Source organism: Dysidea avara, chromosome 9 (assembly GCF_963678975.1).
Source record: "Dysidea avara chromosome 9, odDysAvar1.4, whole genome shotgun sequence".
NCBI classification, from domain to species: domain Eukaryota; kingdom Metazoa; phylum Porifera; class Demospongiae; order Dictyoceratida; family Dysideidae; genus Dysidea; species Dysidea avara.
Window position 1 is genome coordinate 20,172,630 of NC_089280.1, and position 16,770 is coordinate 20,189,399.

General features: G+C 36.7%; 5 protein-coding genes across 7 annotated transcripts; 3 read left to right on the forward strand and 2 right to left on the reverse strand.

Moving 5' to 3' along the window:
* Positions 1 to 4,418, forward strand: LOC136265536 (SNARE-associated protein Snapin-like). Its single transcript, XM_066060408.1, has 4 exons — positions 1 to 293; positions 381 to 427; positions 477 to 595; positions 4,202 to 4,418. Exons 1-4 carry the CDS (start codon positions 40 to 42, stop codon positions 4,280 to 4,282), a joined length of 501 nt encoding a protein of 166 aa, XP_065916480.1. The 5' UTR covers positions 1 to 39; the 3' UTR covers positions 4,283 to 4,418.
* On the reverse strand, positions 4,319 to 7,318 carry LOC136265534 (ankyrin repeat and SOCS box protein 10-like). Its single transcript, XM_066060406.1, has 3 exons — positions 6,912 to 7,318; positions 5,034 to 5,615; positions 4,319 to 4,712 (listed from the first exon to the last, which is right to left on the reverse strand). The coding sequence occupies exons 1-3, from the start codon at positions 7,108 to 7,110 to the stop codon at positions 4,384 to 4,386; spliced, it is 1,110 nt and encodes a 369-aa protein (XP_065916478.1). The 5' UTR covers positions 7,111 to 7,318; the 3' UTR covers positions 4,319 to 4,383.
* Positions 7,250 to 10,046, forward strand: LOC136265526 (glycerophosphoinositol inositolphosphodiesterase GDPD2-like). Of its 3 annotated transcripts, XM_066060398.1 has the most exons (9): positions 7,261 to 7,371; positions 7,559 to 7,658; positions 8,184 to 8,343; positions 8,392 to 8,787; positions 8,835 to 8,929; positions 8,981 to 9,152; positions 9,210 to 9,559; positions 9,611 to 9,758; positions 9,807 to 10,046. In XM_066060398.1, the coding sequence occupies exons 1-9, from the start codon at positions 7,365 to 7,367 to the stop codon at positions 10,002 to 10,004; spliced, it is 1,626 nt and encodes a 541-aa protein (XP_065916470.1). In that variant the 5' UTR covers positions 7,261 to 7,364; the 3' UTR covers positions 10,005 to 10,046. The 3 variants fall into 3 exon arrangements, with proteins under 3 accessions (XP_065916471.1, XP_065916469.1, XP_065916470.1); XM_066060399.1 differs by lacking the exon at positions 9,611 to 9,758 and having other exon boundaries at positions 7,250 to 7,371; XM_066060397.1 differs by having other exon boundaries at positions 7,255 to 7,371; positions 9,611 to 10,046.
* On the reverse strand, positions 9,958 to 11,565 carry LOC136265535 (MORN repeat-containing protein 5-like). Its single transcript, XM_066060407.1, has 6 exons — positions 11,415 to 11,565; positions 11,167 to 11,235; positions 11,030 to 11,120; positions 10,379 to 10,490; positions 10,192 to 10,323; positions 9,958 to 10,144 (listed from the first exon to the last, which is right to left on the reverse strand). The coding sequence occupies exons 1-6, from the start codon at positions 11,486 to 11,488 to the stop codon at positions 10,044 to 10,046; spliced, it is 579 nt and encodes a 192-aa protein (XP_065916479.1). The 5' UTR covers positions 11,489 to 11,565; the 3' UTR covers positions 9,958 to 10,043.
* LOC136265527 (neutrophil cytosol factor 2-like) lies at positions 11,560 to 14,748 on the forward strand. Its single transcript, XM_066060400.1, has 11 exons — positions 11,560 to 11,835; positions 11,904 to 11,986; positions 12,150 to 12,258; positions 12,311 to 12,454; positions 12,507 to 12,617; positions 12,676 to 12,729; positions 12,782 to 13,189; positions 13,245 to 13,378; positions 13,443 to 13,549; positions 13,685 to 13,873; positions 14,603 to 14,748. Exons 1-11 carry the CDS (start codon positions 11,662 to 11,664, stop codon positions 14,677 to 14,679), a joined length of 1,590 nt encoding a protein of 529 aa, XP_065916472.1. The 5' UTR covers positions 11,560 to 11,661; the 3' UTR covers positions 14,680 to 14,748.
* The last annotated feature ends 2,022 nt before the right edge of the window (positions 14,749 to 16,770 follow it).

A 16,770-nucleotide genomic window follows, 5' to 3' on the forward strand; every position in this document is an offset into this window, starting at 1 on the left:
AAATACCATGCTAAAAAGTTACAAACACGTGACATCAGAATGGCTACTAGTCCAGGTAGTCCCGCTGCTACTACGGAAGAAAATGTTTCTACGGAAGAAGATGTTTCAGACAAACCGGAAGATAAACCAGTGGAAAAACCTGATATCGAAAATGCTGCAGCATCCTTAGTTGGTAGCGGTAGCACAGATTACACGCTGGACGCTAATACGAACGTGGACGAATTGGCTACTGGAATTTTAGGACTACTCTCTCCCGCTGTAGAAGAAGTTAACGAACGCGTGAACGACGTTAGGTTTGTGCTAAGTGTTTCTGTAGCATAGGCAATGTTGGGGGCTATTGTTTGTGCTGCACATGCTGTTAAATCACGTGGTTTATTTAGGAAGAGTCAAAGTGAATTGAGAGGTCAGATTGATAAGCTAGCAGATGGTGAGTTTGTTGTGTTCCTTTGATTTTGTTGATCATGTCGTTGATGTAGAACTTCGTCAGTTATCGGATCAACAAAAAGTACCTGTTGATTTGGAGACATACATTCAAAAGCTATCAAACTCAAAGAGAAGAGTCACGATTGTGAATGAAATCCTTCAAAACGTCCAGGTATGGTATGGATAGACGTAGTGCAGTAATATGCTTGAAAGACTGGGATGTGTGTATGTCATTTTATAGTTTGTGGTTCTTTAGACAAAAAGTAACAGCCTGTTTCTGCAGATCGTATTTATTACTTAAGGATCAGTTGCTGTATGTTAGGAGGTTTGGGTTTTTCTAGCCAAAAATATCACCCATAAACCTTCCTGGCGCCTTGGCACAGTATAGTACTAGTCTCGTGTGGCCAGACCATTATCTTGCTTTCTCTTTCTCTTTGTTATGTAATTGGTCAGCGAGATAGGGTGTGGTGAATTACCGTTGACAAATTTGCATTCGTGGGCGAACAGTTGCCATAGTTTCTTGCTGTTCATACGTAGCAACAGTATCAACCCTGTTCAAGGTTTTGTGGTAAAATTTATGTTCTGCCATGCCAAAACATAGCTAGCCAATAAAATAAAATCCACCGAATTTTGGTGGCAATTCACAACTTTGTCAACAGTAATTCACTAGACCCTATCTCGCCGACCAATATTTATTTAATGACATCACAAAAAAACCGGAGGTGAGATAGTGATCTGGCCATGTGAGACTATTGGCAGTAGTATTGGTTAGGTACAATTAAGTATGACCCTAAAGGCTTCCAATAGATTGCTATGAAATTTATTTTTTTGTAATTTTCTAACTGTTTTTGGACAAGGCTTGATAACGGCTAAGGCCATAGGCTTGATGTTTTCATGGTTTGGCATCACATCAGCTCAACAGGTACCAGTACAGACAATGCATGCATTATGCACTTATCTTTGTCTCCCATTTCTTTTTGCTGACAGCCCAAGGTGCCTATTTGCAGTAGCACGTCATGTGGCTTCCCCTCTGTATGTTTGTAAACTTATTTTCCATGATGTTGTTGAGTCCATTGTACTACATGTTGTCCATTGTACTACATGTTATACTACAAAGGCTTGGTCTCCAACTCTAATCAACAACAACACCAAAAAAAAAAACACCTTAAACCCACAATCATAATTTTCATTGAAGGAGAGATTGAAACCCACAATCATAATGTTCAGTGAAGGAGAGATTGTTGATGGAGTTGCAGGATTACTGCTCTCTAGACTAAATAATAAAACTCCAGTATGGGCCATCAAAAATGACAGCCACAAGTCTTTCAGGATATTATAGTAAATTCACGCTTATGATATAAATGCTGATTGAGTGAGTTAACACTTTAAGAGGTGGTGAGTAACCCCTGGAAAGTTAGTGTATGCAAGCCAAAGCATATTAACATCTTTCCTGTAAATTCAAGGGAAGCCTGTGGCTGTCATTTTTGATGGCCCATTCTGGAGTTTGACACACTCTCAGAGACAATTATAATTTTTTTCAAATCAAGTGAAAATGTTAGGCAACCTGGAGTATTACCTGACATTGATATGCTACTGTTTTACACAGAATTCATCAGAAATCCTTATGATACATTGATAGAATAGAGTGACTCAACCTATAATAATATAATCATTGTTGTCTAATTGATTGACAATGCTTCACTATAAAAACTCTACAACCTCCTTCTATTTTGATCTGACATTTTGTCAGACAGGTTCCATTATGGTTGGCCATACATGATATTTGCTTGACAAATGGCCTGTGTCAGGCAGTAATAATTGACTCTGCTCTCTCTTATTATTTACTCTTGGATGTTATTGACAGGTTATCTGTTACCTCAATTCCATAGAGTTGGTTAACTATCTAATCATACATGTATATTCAATTCCTCATGTTGATCTCAAGGCTGTTCTGTATCATCACTTAATACTTTGCTGTTATCAATGGTCACCATTTTAGCTGTAATTCTTATTGAAGTTAAATAGAAGAGTAGGGTCATAGCTGCTTATACTGGGTAAGTGGAGCAAACCAGACCCAAGCTGTTCAATTTCCTTACAGATTGCTCTGATTCTAGACAGTATTGCGAAGACACAATAATGTTTCTATTAGTGTTGCACCGATATGCACATTTACCGATACAGATTTTTCACTCTTTCCTATAGCCGATATGCCGATATTCTTCAATTCTATAGGTCAGGGGAGAAAGAGCAAAAATCATCTGAAGCTTATGTAATATGTGTGTGTATAACATTAATTGCAATAATTTAATTACTTGCGTGGGCAGCCTATTCTACAAGTTTGCTACCAGTGTGCCACTAACCCCTTTCATGGAAATGAAAGCCAAGTAGTTATAAAACACATAAGTTAGCTTGAGTTTTGGTGGGATTCCAGACCCTTTTCAAATAGTGATTGGTTAATTGCGTGGGAAGCTGATAAATATACACAGCCTTGCAGCCACACTATTCACAGGTAAACAAGCCTAAATAGTTATATAAACAGGTACAGCAAATACATGTTTACCACTTACCTCTGCATTCACTGCTTTCTTTTAATACTGTCACGTGTTTATTAAAATCGTTAATGATTGATTGTGGGTTTAGGTTGTTGGCAAAAAATTTCCTCTTCGTAGCCATTACTGATACTTGCAAGATCACCTTATATCAGCTGTTACTGATTATTCAACTGATTATTGGTGCAACACTAGTTTCTATATGGTGCCATAAATGCAAAAATACGTGAAGTAAATTCAGTCGTGATACATCATACAGCACGATAGTACTGTATAGTAGGGAGCACACATCACCCAAAACCAGCCTCACTTTTCCCAGATGACAATGAGACGGTATTGGTTTGGCAAAACTAAGCCCAAACAAGCCTTCAGATCGACCTGAAATGCTTTCTATGGAATTTTAAAAAAAATTATTTAACAGAATTTTCTACTGACTGAGTAACTGACTGACTGGTGCCTTCAGACAACAACGGCTAAGGCTACGGACTTGATTTTTCACTGTTCAATGTCACTTTGGCCTGAGAGGTGCCTTTTGGCATGCCGCAGTACATGCAATGCATTCTTCATGGACTTACCAGTGTCCTCCTTTGTGTCCCATTCATCTTTGCTGAAAGCAAAGTGTCAATTTGGCGGTAGCACGTGACGGCTTCTGAAATCGTCCGTATTTTTCATAGTGGATGCTAAGTGCTCTTCAAACAGTTCTTGATTTGTACTGCTGTGTAACAGGTTGAACATAGCAGACAATGAAGCGTAATGAATACTTCACTTTTCAGATGATAATAGATATAACTGGGGTGCGTGTCATTATTTACTTTGATGTGGTATACATGGATTGCAGAGGTACTTTTCGAATAGTTCTTGATTCGTAATGTTGTGTAACGGGTTGAACATAGTTGACAACAAAGCATAATGGATACTTCACTTTTCAGACGATAATTGATATAGTTGGGCACACGGTGCCATTTCTTTCTTTTGATGCAGTATGTGTGGTCATGCACTACTCCATCTTGTTTCAATACTTTTTATCTATGTGCTATGATCCCTACTCTAGTTGAAATTCCAAATTTTTTTTGTGTACTTGTTTGCATTGGTCTTTATTATTGTATGCCTTCAGCAAATGTATACTTGTTCTTTCAGTTGCCTACATTACAGTTTTAAAGCTTGTACATTTCTGAATTGTCATCCAAGCTTATATAATATCTTACATGATACTATTTTTTATATTCCAGGATCGTCTTACTAAACTGCATAACAACGTATCCAAGGAAACAGTACGAAGGAAGGCCATCATAGAAGCAACAACTCATTAGTTTTCATTGTATACACGATCAATGATTTTACACATGTAACAAAAATACAATATATTTGAAAATTAATACAGGCATGCATTTTTTTTATACATAAAATATAGTCAAGTCATAGATAATAACTTTGTCTTGTGTTTTATATTAGGAGAAAAATCTGACAATTGTTTTGGAGATTGCAAATCCATGCTCAAACTTTTACCAACTTCCTTTTTATTTTTAACACAGTTCTCTTTATTAGTTGAGTTAATCTGTGAGTCATCCACGTCATTAGAAGATTGCTCAGTCATGGATTGCACCAATTCACAATGCAAGACAGGCACTCTCTTTACTTCTTGTTTCAGTGCTTCTGGTAATGGCAGTTGGTCCACAAATGAAGGTGTGATTATTCTACGGATCTTCACCATACACTGACGCTTGAGATTCAAGGGACCATCTGCAGAGTTTAAAAATTTCTTTTAGTTTCTGTATAAACTTTTACACGCATAGAACAATACAGTAAAGTGTAGCACAGCACACTTTGGGTATATTAACAGGAAGAAACACAATAAAAAGACTGATTTTGTCATATGGGAATAAGTTAGGTTGGTTTAACTTAATGCCATGATAACTCGATAATGGCTGTGTGCATTATTAAGCATCACAGCCACCTCCTTTGATTTCAAAACTTGGCTATTGAAAACTGCTCCCTTTTATAGCTTAGATTTTTGCATGCAGTTTTCATAAGTTGCTGACAGTTTATAATCAAGTCACTTACTTTGACACTCTTCCACAATTTGTATTAGTGGCAATCGATGTGGCATCTTTTCTTTAAGAGTCTGGACGTCATCTGCATGTGTCCCTCGGCTGAGTAGAAGGTAGACAGCTTCTTTGAAGTTTCGTCCAATAGCAACTTGTAATGGCGTACGATTGTGTTCATCTATCGCATTAATCAAGCAGCCTGCGTTCAATAGGCACTGAATAATTTCAATATCTCTGCCACTGCAAGCCACATGAAGGGCAGTCTGCTTATCAAGGTAATCCGCCAGCTCCAAGTTTGGGTTTTGTTTTAACAGGAATTTGACCATATGTGGGTGACCTTGTTTTACAGCAATGGCAAGTGGAGTTTGTCCCCAAGATTCTTGAGCATTGATGTTAGCTCCATGTTCCAGTAAGAGTTTAGCACTTGTGGTACATCCAATGGAGCTGGCATAATGTAGAGGGGTTGCCTGAAATCTTGTGTGAGCATCAACCTCAGCTCCGTGGTCCAGCAATAAGGAAACGCACCGATGTTGTCGTTTATAACCAGCCAAATGTAATGGCGTCTTCTTGTCATTGTCTCTAACATTAGGATTCATACCTAAAAATTTAATTGACACATGCTTACTACACTGCACACATTGAAACATGTAAAATTAATAGGGTATGGGATTGAATCATGTATTTTATCAAGAGTTCATAATATAAAGGAGTTGTATATTATAAACTCTTGATTTTATATACTACATAAGCCCTGAAGAAGTTTCAAGTTCAGTTTTCCTTGAAACTTAAAAAGGGAAGTAACAAAGGAATTAACTCAAGACAATGCTATTACCCCAGATAGGCATTACCAAACTTGTTGGAACCTAAACAACAACATAATCATCCTGTATGATGGTACTACCTGTGCCACATCTGTAGGCATTTACAAGCACCAGAAAGACTACAATGGCATTTAACATGTTTTTTATAAGCAAAACCATATGTAAGGTTCTATGTGTATAACTAATTCCATAAAGTCTGCTAAACATTGTGTAACATTGTGGGTGAATGATACAAGTCTGAAAATCCCTGGCCCAACAAAGTGCAATACATGGTGATGTTGCATTTTTATATCTCTTGACAACCAGGAACCCAGACATCTCATAGAAATATTCTTTCTAACACATCTGCAACTACAGAGAAATCTTAAAAAATCCAATACATAGTACTAAACAGTATCAAGCACTCGCTACACTGTCTAATTGCATAACTACACACACCATCGATTACTTGAGCATACATCGGATAACTGCAGGATCGAAACACAATTATGGATTTTTTCTCTCCTTTCTGCAATTTTTCAAACAATACTTAATATAGCAGGTTGTAGATCAGGTGTCTTAGCAGTTGTAACAAACAAACAGAAAAACAATCTCAAATGATTAACGGCTAATATTTTATTAAAATAGGCCTACAAACCTATCATTTCTGTTGGGTTCTGTACAAACAAAGTAGCGCCATCAAGTTGCTGCTGCTATAAGTGGATCTAGTCAAATAGATGTAAACATAGCACTTAGTAACACATGTAAGGATCATCCAATAACATTCCAAAGCTAACTTTCTGTATAGTTTCACCAGACCATCATTTTAGGGTTGGACACAACACTAAGCTGACAATTATACAACTAGGTTTTTCTGTACTTACTTTTTTATTTCTGTTTGCTAAGTACTTACTTCAAACAACAACATAGTTTCACCAAAACTTTGTAATATTTCACCAAGAGTATATAATAGAAACCAAGAGTGTCGAACCGTGTGATATACTCTTGGTTTAACTGTGCATTCTATTAGAACATTTTACCCACAGACAGACAGCTCCACAAGTTAGTAGACACACACACCCAGTTACACTCACCATATTGTAACAACACCTTCACACATTCCATGTGTCCTCTACCAGCTGCTTCATGAAGGAGAGAAGTCTTGGACGAGTCACGCGGTATTAGCACATTTGGGCCTCCTCGTTTGACGTGAAACTCTAAATCTTCTCGCCTGCCATCTTTAGCCGCCCACTCGGCATAGCTACCATGAGACGTACTCATTGCATCTCCCATCTTTGGTCAAGGGCGGTCGGAACTGAAATGGATTTTATAATCTATGTTTAAAGTATCACTGTACGGCTAGACTACACACGTAACCAATAGTCCCAATATTATGAGTGAAGTCGAGGGATTTTTCGTTCTTTGTTGCACCCAAAAACGAGCCCAAAAAGGATCCACAAACTCTTTACTTTAGTCACGAGAATTTGTCACTACGAATGACGTAACGTTTAGAGAATAAATAAATTTGAAGCGCCTGCGCGTAAAACATGATTGGTAAGTCTGTACGAATAGCCGATGTACGTATCGGTACGTATGTATGAAGATGTATGATTTGTATATCACAAGCAATTTCGTGTAAATTGTATGCTAGGGTAATTGAAAGAGCCTCGTCTTTATTTACAGTTAAATAAGCACCCTGCGCCTTAAACTAGTAATTATTGCTATGGTGTATTTTTAATAGACTCATTCTCATTTCTTTGCATCCCGATTACCTTATCTACGACACTATTTTGGATAGCACTGGATCCTGTTGAAGTGGACATACAGGATGATATTAACTGGTGAGTGAGTGTACTAATAGGGTTGTGTGTGTAGTGTATAGTGTGTGTGGAGGCAGCATAGCCAAGTGCCTAGAGCTTTAGCCTGGTAATCCAGGTTAATGCCTGGTTATGCAGGTTAATGCCTGGTTATGCAAGATTGCTGTTATTATTTTCTTGAGCAAGAAACTTTACTCAGTCTACCCAGCTGTATAATGGAGACCTGGTGGTCTGGTGTCAACTGGAGAGGCAGCCAACCCAGTTGTAACATCAATTGGTACTGGGAAAGCAAACACCTAACTTTAGCTTGCTTAGCGGCATTGGTGGAACGGTTCTACAGCCTATCACTGTGAGGCCCCCTGTGGGTTACTAGTCATTCCCCAGGAAAACCTGCCTGTACAAGACTCTAGTACCTGAGTGGTTCACAGGCATCCCAGTGCTGGTTTGCTGGGTGGTAATAGCTGTGTTTCACACGGTTTGCTTTTGCGTGTGTTTGTGTGTACATGTGTGTGTAGATATTTCAACTCAAATTCACAATGGTATTTGCAGGTATATTTTCACACACTTACACTTACTGCACATAATGGACTACCAGGATATTCTCAAGTATTGCAGTTTTGTTTTCCTTCCGGTGGAAATTTTCATTGCATTGTTTAAGTCATGGTGTAAGCCACATGTACGCTTGAAGAGATTTGTAATTCTTGCAAAGGTATGGTAGACAATACAGCCTCTTTTTATTGTGTAGTTTTTATTTTAGGCTGTCGAGCTTTGCTTGTTGATTTTTAATTGTGTACTTCTGTTGTTCCTTATCTTCAAAGCACGAAAACTGTTGTACCTTCTGAAATTATATTTTTCATATCTCCTTGTAAAGTTAGCTTCATCACATATTATAGTTACTCCACAGGTTGTGACCAGTTTTGTAATACTCTGTCTCGTCTGTTTTATTATGAGGAAGTTCACCAGTTTTTGGGAAGATTGTAACCAAAGAAATGACCCTTGTTGTTTTATGAAGAAATGTATTTTTGTAACTGTCTTTTATATCTTGTTTGTGTTTATTCGGGCGTGTGTCATTTACGTAATTATAATTATGTCTGTGAATTGTATTGAGTTACCAGCAAAACCACTACTCACAGCTCATAGAGGATGCAAAGATGTAAGCTGAATCCATTTTTAAATCGTATTATGTTTATGGCACTGTAGGATTTTCCAGAGAATTCTCTTGCTGCATTTGAAGGGATTTCTTCAAATAACTGGCTAAAGTCAGTGTCGATTCTTGAAACAGATGTACACATTAGGTAAAATTTTATCTGTTAAGTAGTAAGAGATTTTTTAATGCTATAATTTAGCTACAATGGTGTGCCGTTTCTTCTACATGATGATACTTTGCCAAGAACAACAGATGTGTTAGACAAATGTCCTACATTAAACCCACTAACTCCAGCATCAAACCTTAACTATAGTGTTCCTGGGTCTACCTGTGATCTGAAGGATTTAATGATAACAGCACAAGCCCATTTGGTAAGGTAACTATAGCTATCGTATAATGTATTATGAATGTAGTGTGTGTATCTACAGCCTCTGCGAGTTATGAAGAATAAACAGAATTTGATGCTTCCAACTTTTGACCACTTCCTTAAAATTGCAACTGCTCACAATAAAACAATTATATTTGACATTGGGGAGTTAACTACAACCCACCCTTATTATAATAAGGTGATTCAACTGTTAATTGACACTTTAAGAAATTCAGGAATAAAAGAAGACAAGGTGTGGTGGTTGTATAAAGAGAACAGGACAATTGTGAGAGATGCTTTCCCACACATGATTCAAGCAACCAAAACTAAAGACACTCCTTATGAAGAATTTGACAAAAATTGGGTTTCTTTAATAAACGATGAATGGACGATACCCCCACATCTCATAAAGTAAGAAAATTTCAAATAATTAGAATTTTACATTTTTGTATGTGTATGTAGAAAATACCAGGACGTAGGATTAAAATTGAACATATGGGTTATTAACAGTAGACCACTGTTTGAAATGTTTTGGTGTTATGGAGTGGATTCAGTCACCACAAACTCATGTGACTACCTTGATAAACTAAATATTAACACATACCATCAAGTACATACCATAAATTATGTGATCAAACTATATTCTGTTACTTTTCAGGCATACAAAGAGTTGTATCACGTCTCTGATTCCATTGGCGTCTATGTGAGCATCGTGGTACTTATTGTAATGGTGTTTTATCAGAAGAGAAATGCCAAACAGACTCCATCCGATTATTCCTACAGATTGCTAATCCAATATTGTATATTGATTGTTGTTGCTACGATATGTCATGTTTATAAGGTAGCGATTGTATGACTGTGATATTTACATCATATTTAATGAAATACTGTGAAATCACGTTCTTGTTTTAGAAGTCTCCATAGCGTATGGTAGTGGTTCACCATCCTTAACACCTTTATGACAAGTTGATACTATCCATTCATGCTCATCAATATCTGTGGATTATTGTGAATTGGATTAATAATACAGAGTGTTTACATACCAGCATTTCTTAGGAATTGTACATCATAATCATAGACAACCCTGTTATCAGGATTATAGAATCCATCTCCACAATCGTACCATCCAAGTGGTATTGTTTTAGCTGGTTCTTGATCAACCTTCTGTGATTGACCTGTGTGGTGTAGTACTAACAGCTGTGCATGTTTGTGTGTGTGTACGTGCATTACCTGCAGGTTGCAAGCCATTGCACACTTCTGAATAAAACCTTCGATCAATCCCATCACAGTATTGCCAACTATCTGCTTCATATTTTAGTCCTTCTTTAAATATATACGTGCCCTAAGCAACACACAAGAACATGACTACCACTTGGCTATACAGTAGTGCAAAGGATAGTATCTTATTTTCAAATGGCCATATTGTTACAGACACTATGTTAGTAGATGTGGAGATTTACTTGATGCAAGGATTCTTATAGTGCATAACAGAAACTTCTTAATGTCAGATAGCTGAGGTACAGCTAAAAGCCCAGCACCTCTGTAAAAGAGTAGCCAGCTGCCAGTGTAAGTGTTATACGTACTGAGTTCAAGTTTTTTAAAAAAAATTTATGAATTGTTTTATTACAGTGACAATTATAATACGCTGTTTGCTGTATCAACAAAAGACTCAGTACGAAACATAATGATCCAACAATATTTTAAAGTCAGAGTTTAAATGCAATAGCAATTACCAGGAATCTCACAAAAGATTTCCTGTACCGGCATTTCCACATTGTACCATGAAAGTTGCCATTATTAAATTTGGCTGGTTACAATGTTGAACAGTTGCGTGGCTGTGATTCAGGTTCTTAAATGTATACATTTCATGTATTAACATACTCCTATTCCTGGTCCAACTGCCTTGCCCTTGTCCCATTCAGCTTCAAACCTGCCACCATTTGTGAAATACAGTGTACCTTGTCCATGGAACCTACACAATCACGTGTTCACTATTATTATAAGGTCAACTGACTCACATGCCATCCTTCATCCCTCCTATATACTTTGTCCCTGATGGGAAGGTGTACTCACCAAGTCCTTCCATGCTAAATAAAGATTTGATTGAATTGATTTATTGTTTTAACTCCTCGCAATCGGCTAAGCCGTTCTTCCTTGCAGGAGTGGTAACAACACATACAGTCACAAATACAAAACAAGTAAAGTCCTTCCATGCTAAGGTATAAACAAGAGTTCTATAATATAGAACTCTTGGTATAATTCTTACCGTTCATTAACGAAGTTTCCTTGATAGCTACTTCCCGTTAAAAACTCTACTTCGGCTTGCTGCTGGTCCGCCATTATCGTTACTGACTGTATTCTTGTTGCTATTGACAACCAAGTAGGTTTAGTAATAATAGTTTCGCGCGTTAGCGTGGGAAGCCGTGCAATGATGCTAATAAATTCGTAGGGTTCTGTAGGTAGGGTTCAAATTGAGGTTTAACTATAGATCGATACGTAGTGTTCTTACCATTATGTCTATGAAAGAAAACTTAGTTTTCTGGGCTGAAGGCGTTGAGAAGGCGGACAAAGGAGACAACGCTGGAGCGTTGGAACATTTCTCGTACATAACGGAACCTTTCGCTCGTATTTACTACAACATGGCAGCGATTCAGCTGCGACAGGGAAACATCAATCAGGCAGAAAAGGTAAACCACAGAATTTGCTAAAATGGTGGTATGGTTATATGATGAAATTCGATCTTTATTAAATCTAGTATCTCAGAGAGACTGTTAAGAAAGATCCCCATCTTGCTATTGGGTACTTTCTAGAGGGAGCAGTATATTTGCAGCTTGAGAGGTACTTGTTGTATATAACGTGTGTGTTTCTCAGAATTGTGTGAGTGTGACAAGTGATTAGACACTTCTTTTGTACCTTACCAAATGTTGTATGTCATCCATTTCTTATGAATACATACTTTGTGCCTTAACCCATATTCACTCTATGTGCCACCAATTGACAGATACCATGATGCGATTACTGACTGTGAAAGTTGCCTGACCAAGTTGAGGGGGAATTTGTTAATCGACTACAAGCAGCTAGGGATGCAGCATAAATTGTATGCATGCGAAGTGAGTGCTTTCTTTCTGGCATATGACGTATTTTAAATCTACTTTTGTTTAGGTACACTATAATTTATCGTATGCTCATATGAAACTTGGTAATAGCAGCGAGGCTATTTCACAAATGAGAAAAGCAAAAAAGTTGATAGGAGAAGTTGCTGAAACACGTCATCAAGTGATTCCATCTGCACTTGAAAACTTGCAGGTTTGAATTCTGTTTTTTAATGTGTTCTGTTGCATGATAACTATTTTTGTAGGCTGGAAGGACATTTCAACCATTTAAGTTACCCAAAGGTAGCCCATTATTTAAGCCACCCAGAAGTAAAACTGAGAATCTTGAACGAAAAAATTTCCTTGGTCAGTCAAAGGTAAGGAGTCTTCATGTGTTTATTATTAAAAATTACACACACACTTAAAATTCTATAGGTGGTATCTTCAGTACAACATAATGATAGTTACACTGGGTTTGTTGGCGTGCAGGTATATATGTGGAATTTTTGTTTTGTATTTTAGCATTTTTTAAATTTGTTAGGATCGAGCTAGCCCTTCTGTTTCACCTTCTGTCTCTCCTCATTCCACACCTCCGCCAATACGACGTCCTGTTAGTGCAACGTATTCGTTTGATGGTATTAAACCACCAAAACCAAGCATGCCCCCACCCCAACTGAATGTAGCCAAGAAATACTCAGTTGATTCTAGCGGTAGATCAAATTCTGAACATTTATCAATACCAAGGGGACCTGTGAAGAAGAAGCATTCTTTGGATTCACGTATGGAAAATGAAAATTTTAAGCCGTCAGATATTTTGAAGGCACAAAAAGCAACCTCTCCACCAATGTTTAGTAATCCTGTGTTTGCCGGTAAACCTGCTCCCCCTCCTAAAAAGACCCTCTCTACTGGATCATTGGGAAATTCATCATCTTCAGATGACACTACTGGGGTATGTTCATATGGAAAAAAAATTATAGTAACTGTACATATTTGATACAACATAGGCCTCACATATTACCGTCAAAGTGCATTATAACACAACGAGGGCCATTAGAGCAGCGACCAGTTGCACTTTCAAGGAGCTGCTAAAGATTGTCTGTAACAAATTTGAAATGCCAGATAACTCACTAACACTTTGGTAAATACAATGATAACACAAAAATAATGATATTAATTTTATTTGTGTCTTCATTCTCCACTAGGTACAAGCATGATGGAGAATTAGCAGAGATTTCCAATGAATTTCAGTACAAAAAATCAAAGGAAGAGCTCGAAGATGGGATAAGATTGGTACTATGGGCTAAGGCAAGTCAACTCATAATTGTGTATGTGTGTTAGAATTGTGGGGTTTTAATAATGTAATTTATTTATTAACACTTGAGTATTATCATGTTTATCACATCAGTTGTCACAATAATACCATTGGTGTTTCTCTAATAGGCAGCAACTAAGTCATCTTCAGCAATAAAGCCATCAACAGCATTAAAGCCATCAACACCATTAAAGCCCATGGTAGCTGCTAAGCCAAGAGTTGAGGTGTTACGGTTTGTCCAAGCATTGTATGATTATGAGGCACAACAAGATGGTGACTTGAGCTTCAAGGAAGGAGATCGGATAGCTGTCATTTGTGATGGTATGTGTGTGCGTGCGTGCGTGCGATATTTAGTGTACATTTATATTCATGCCATCAGCACTCTTGCACTTGTGTAACTATACATAATTATTCATCAGTTCTTTTGTGTTAACTGAAAGTACAAATAATAGTTCAAAGTTGATTTCACTGAGGATTTACTTGAATGCGGTATATCATATAAGACAATGCATGGTTATTATGGACCTGAGCTTGCTTTGTGCGTTGAACCCTGTGAATTATTGTACAAACATTGTTGCATCAATTTTTTAGCCATTTAAATTCTTGAGTTACATTTCCCTCCATACCAGATCCCCTGAGATATTACTCCAACATTAAAACCATGTGCCCATTTTTTATGTCAGCTCTGTTATTGCTATATCTCAACCCCCCAACCCACAATAGCTGGGACCTGGGTTAATGGAATAATGGTTGGATATTTGACATTTCCTGACCAAAATTGGTGTTTGTCTGAGCACGTTACATTTTGGTCGGACATAATGTCCAATCATATATTCACTATTGGTAGAAAATTCACCTAGACAAAATGCGTATCAGACTTGACAGTGTTTCGAGGCAAAAAAATGTTTGATGTTGGAGCAAGTTTGTACAAATGTGATCAAATATGCTTTTGTTCAGACACTATGTCCTAACATTTCTGTCTGCTTATTTCAAGCACTGCACACACGTGGTCTTGTTATACACACGTCATGTGCTTTCTTTGTTCTTTAGTCAATAATGATTGGCTAGAAGGAAAGCTGAAAGGAGTGACTGGAATATTTCCAAAATCATTTGTTCAAAGCATGTAGTTAGTTTTTTTTAATCCATTTGTATAATGTTTACATGTATTTATATCAATTACTGAATATTTATAATTATGTTTGCTGAAATAAGTGTAGCTAGTTAGTTACTTTACTGTGCATCAAATTTAAAATTAGTGATTAAGTCTTTAGCTTACATTAGTGCTAAATGTTTCGTGGCAAAGATTGTCAATAGTTGCTTGAAATTTCTATCATAGTTGTCATGTTGAAATGAACGTCAATGGAAAAAATGCATTGAAATGAGATATACATACCTGTAGATTTAGATGCTCTAAACAAGGCACCCCACTGGAAATATTAAAAAAAACTTATAAGGTGAACTGTTTATTTATTATGTACTCAGAATCTCATTAATGAAATAATTAAAGCCACTTTAGTCACTACAAATGTATGGCCACTATATGTATGGCTTTGATAAAGTTATATTATGGCTGTAAGATAGTGGTTGGTTATAAGATATGTACATTATAGGAGCCTGTATAACCTATATACCTTGGAACATAATATTATTATTATATCATGTACAAAAGGAACCATCATTTTACTAGATCTTGTGTCATTTCAGAGGATACACTTAAATTCTTGCCCACTGGCTCACAATTGAGAGTACATGTGGTCATCCTTGGATATTAAAAATGTGATGAAGTGTCAAGGAGGCACCTATAATTGATAAGCGCCACCCCGAGAAAATAGGGCCTGGCCACGTATGTGAAACTAGTTATCCTATCTGGCAAATAAGATATGTGTAACTATAACTAGTTGCAATTGACTGGTCAGGCTTCATCACATTTCAATATTTAGACTCCTCACAACAAGTCTATCACCGCCAACTGGTTTTCAAGTTTAATTTACTACAGATGAGAACACACTTTTAAAGATATAGCAATATTGGGAACACAGGGATAAGGCCTGGACACTATAACTTAATAAGATGCAAGTGTTGTTCATAAAACATAAAAAATATTATTCATACTTAAAACCACATCGATCAATGATACAAACACATGCAAAATTGTAAATCTCTGTAAGTATAGTCTCACATAAGCCTCACGTGAATTACTACAGACTGGAGATTTGATACTCACAATACTTATCTCTGAAAAATGTATATTTTGCACTTGTTTCCCACTATACTATAGTTATAAATTAAACTTATATGGGATAGTGTATTAAATCATGTCAATTGGGAAGGACAGGCAGGTCTTGACTCTAATCACTTGACCAAATTTATTACAATCAACAATACATGAATATATCCCTTCAAACAAACTATACACAATATAAATCCCACACTTGTAAGGTAATATGAAGTCCAACAACACAATGCAATAATTATATGTACTGGATTCACTACTGCTTCTATGCACAAGCATGATAGCAAAACTAAAAAACAACTACATCTAGTTATATAGTTTTTAAAATCCATTTGTATAACAATTAATGAATTTATAATAATATTATGTTTACTGAAATAACAAGTTGATAGCGCATGCAGTTACTTTACTGGCATCAAATTTAAAATTGGTGGATAAGTCTTTAGCTTACATTATATATAGTGCTAAATGTTTCATGGCAAAGATTGTCAGCAGTTGTTTGAAATTTCTATCATACTGGTTAAATTTAAAATGGCAAAAATTAAGATATGTATGCATACCTGTAGACTTATAGATGCTCTAAATGACGCACCTCACTGGAAATATGTATATAATATGTAGTCAGTTACAATTGATTATAAATGCTGACACAGCTTATAAGGTAAACTGTTTATTATGTACTCAGAATCTCATTAATAAAGACACTTTAGTCACTACAAATGTATGGCCACTAGCTATTATGGCTTTTGTGATGAAATTATATCACAGCTGTGTTATATAAGAGAGCAGCTTGTATTATGAACTCTCATATGAAGAATTACATGTGCAAAGGGAACCATCACATCCACTATTACTGGATCTGGTGTCATTTCAGAGGATACACTTCATTAAATTTTGCCACCCACTGGCTAATTGACATCACAATTTTTTGTATATGAGAGTGATCATCCTTCTGGCAAATAAGGTATGTGAAACTATATTATAC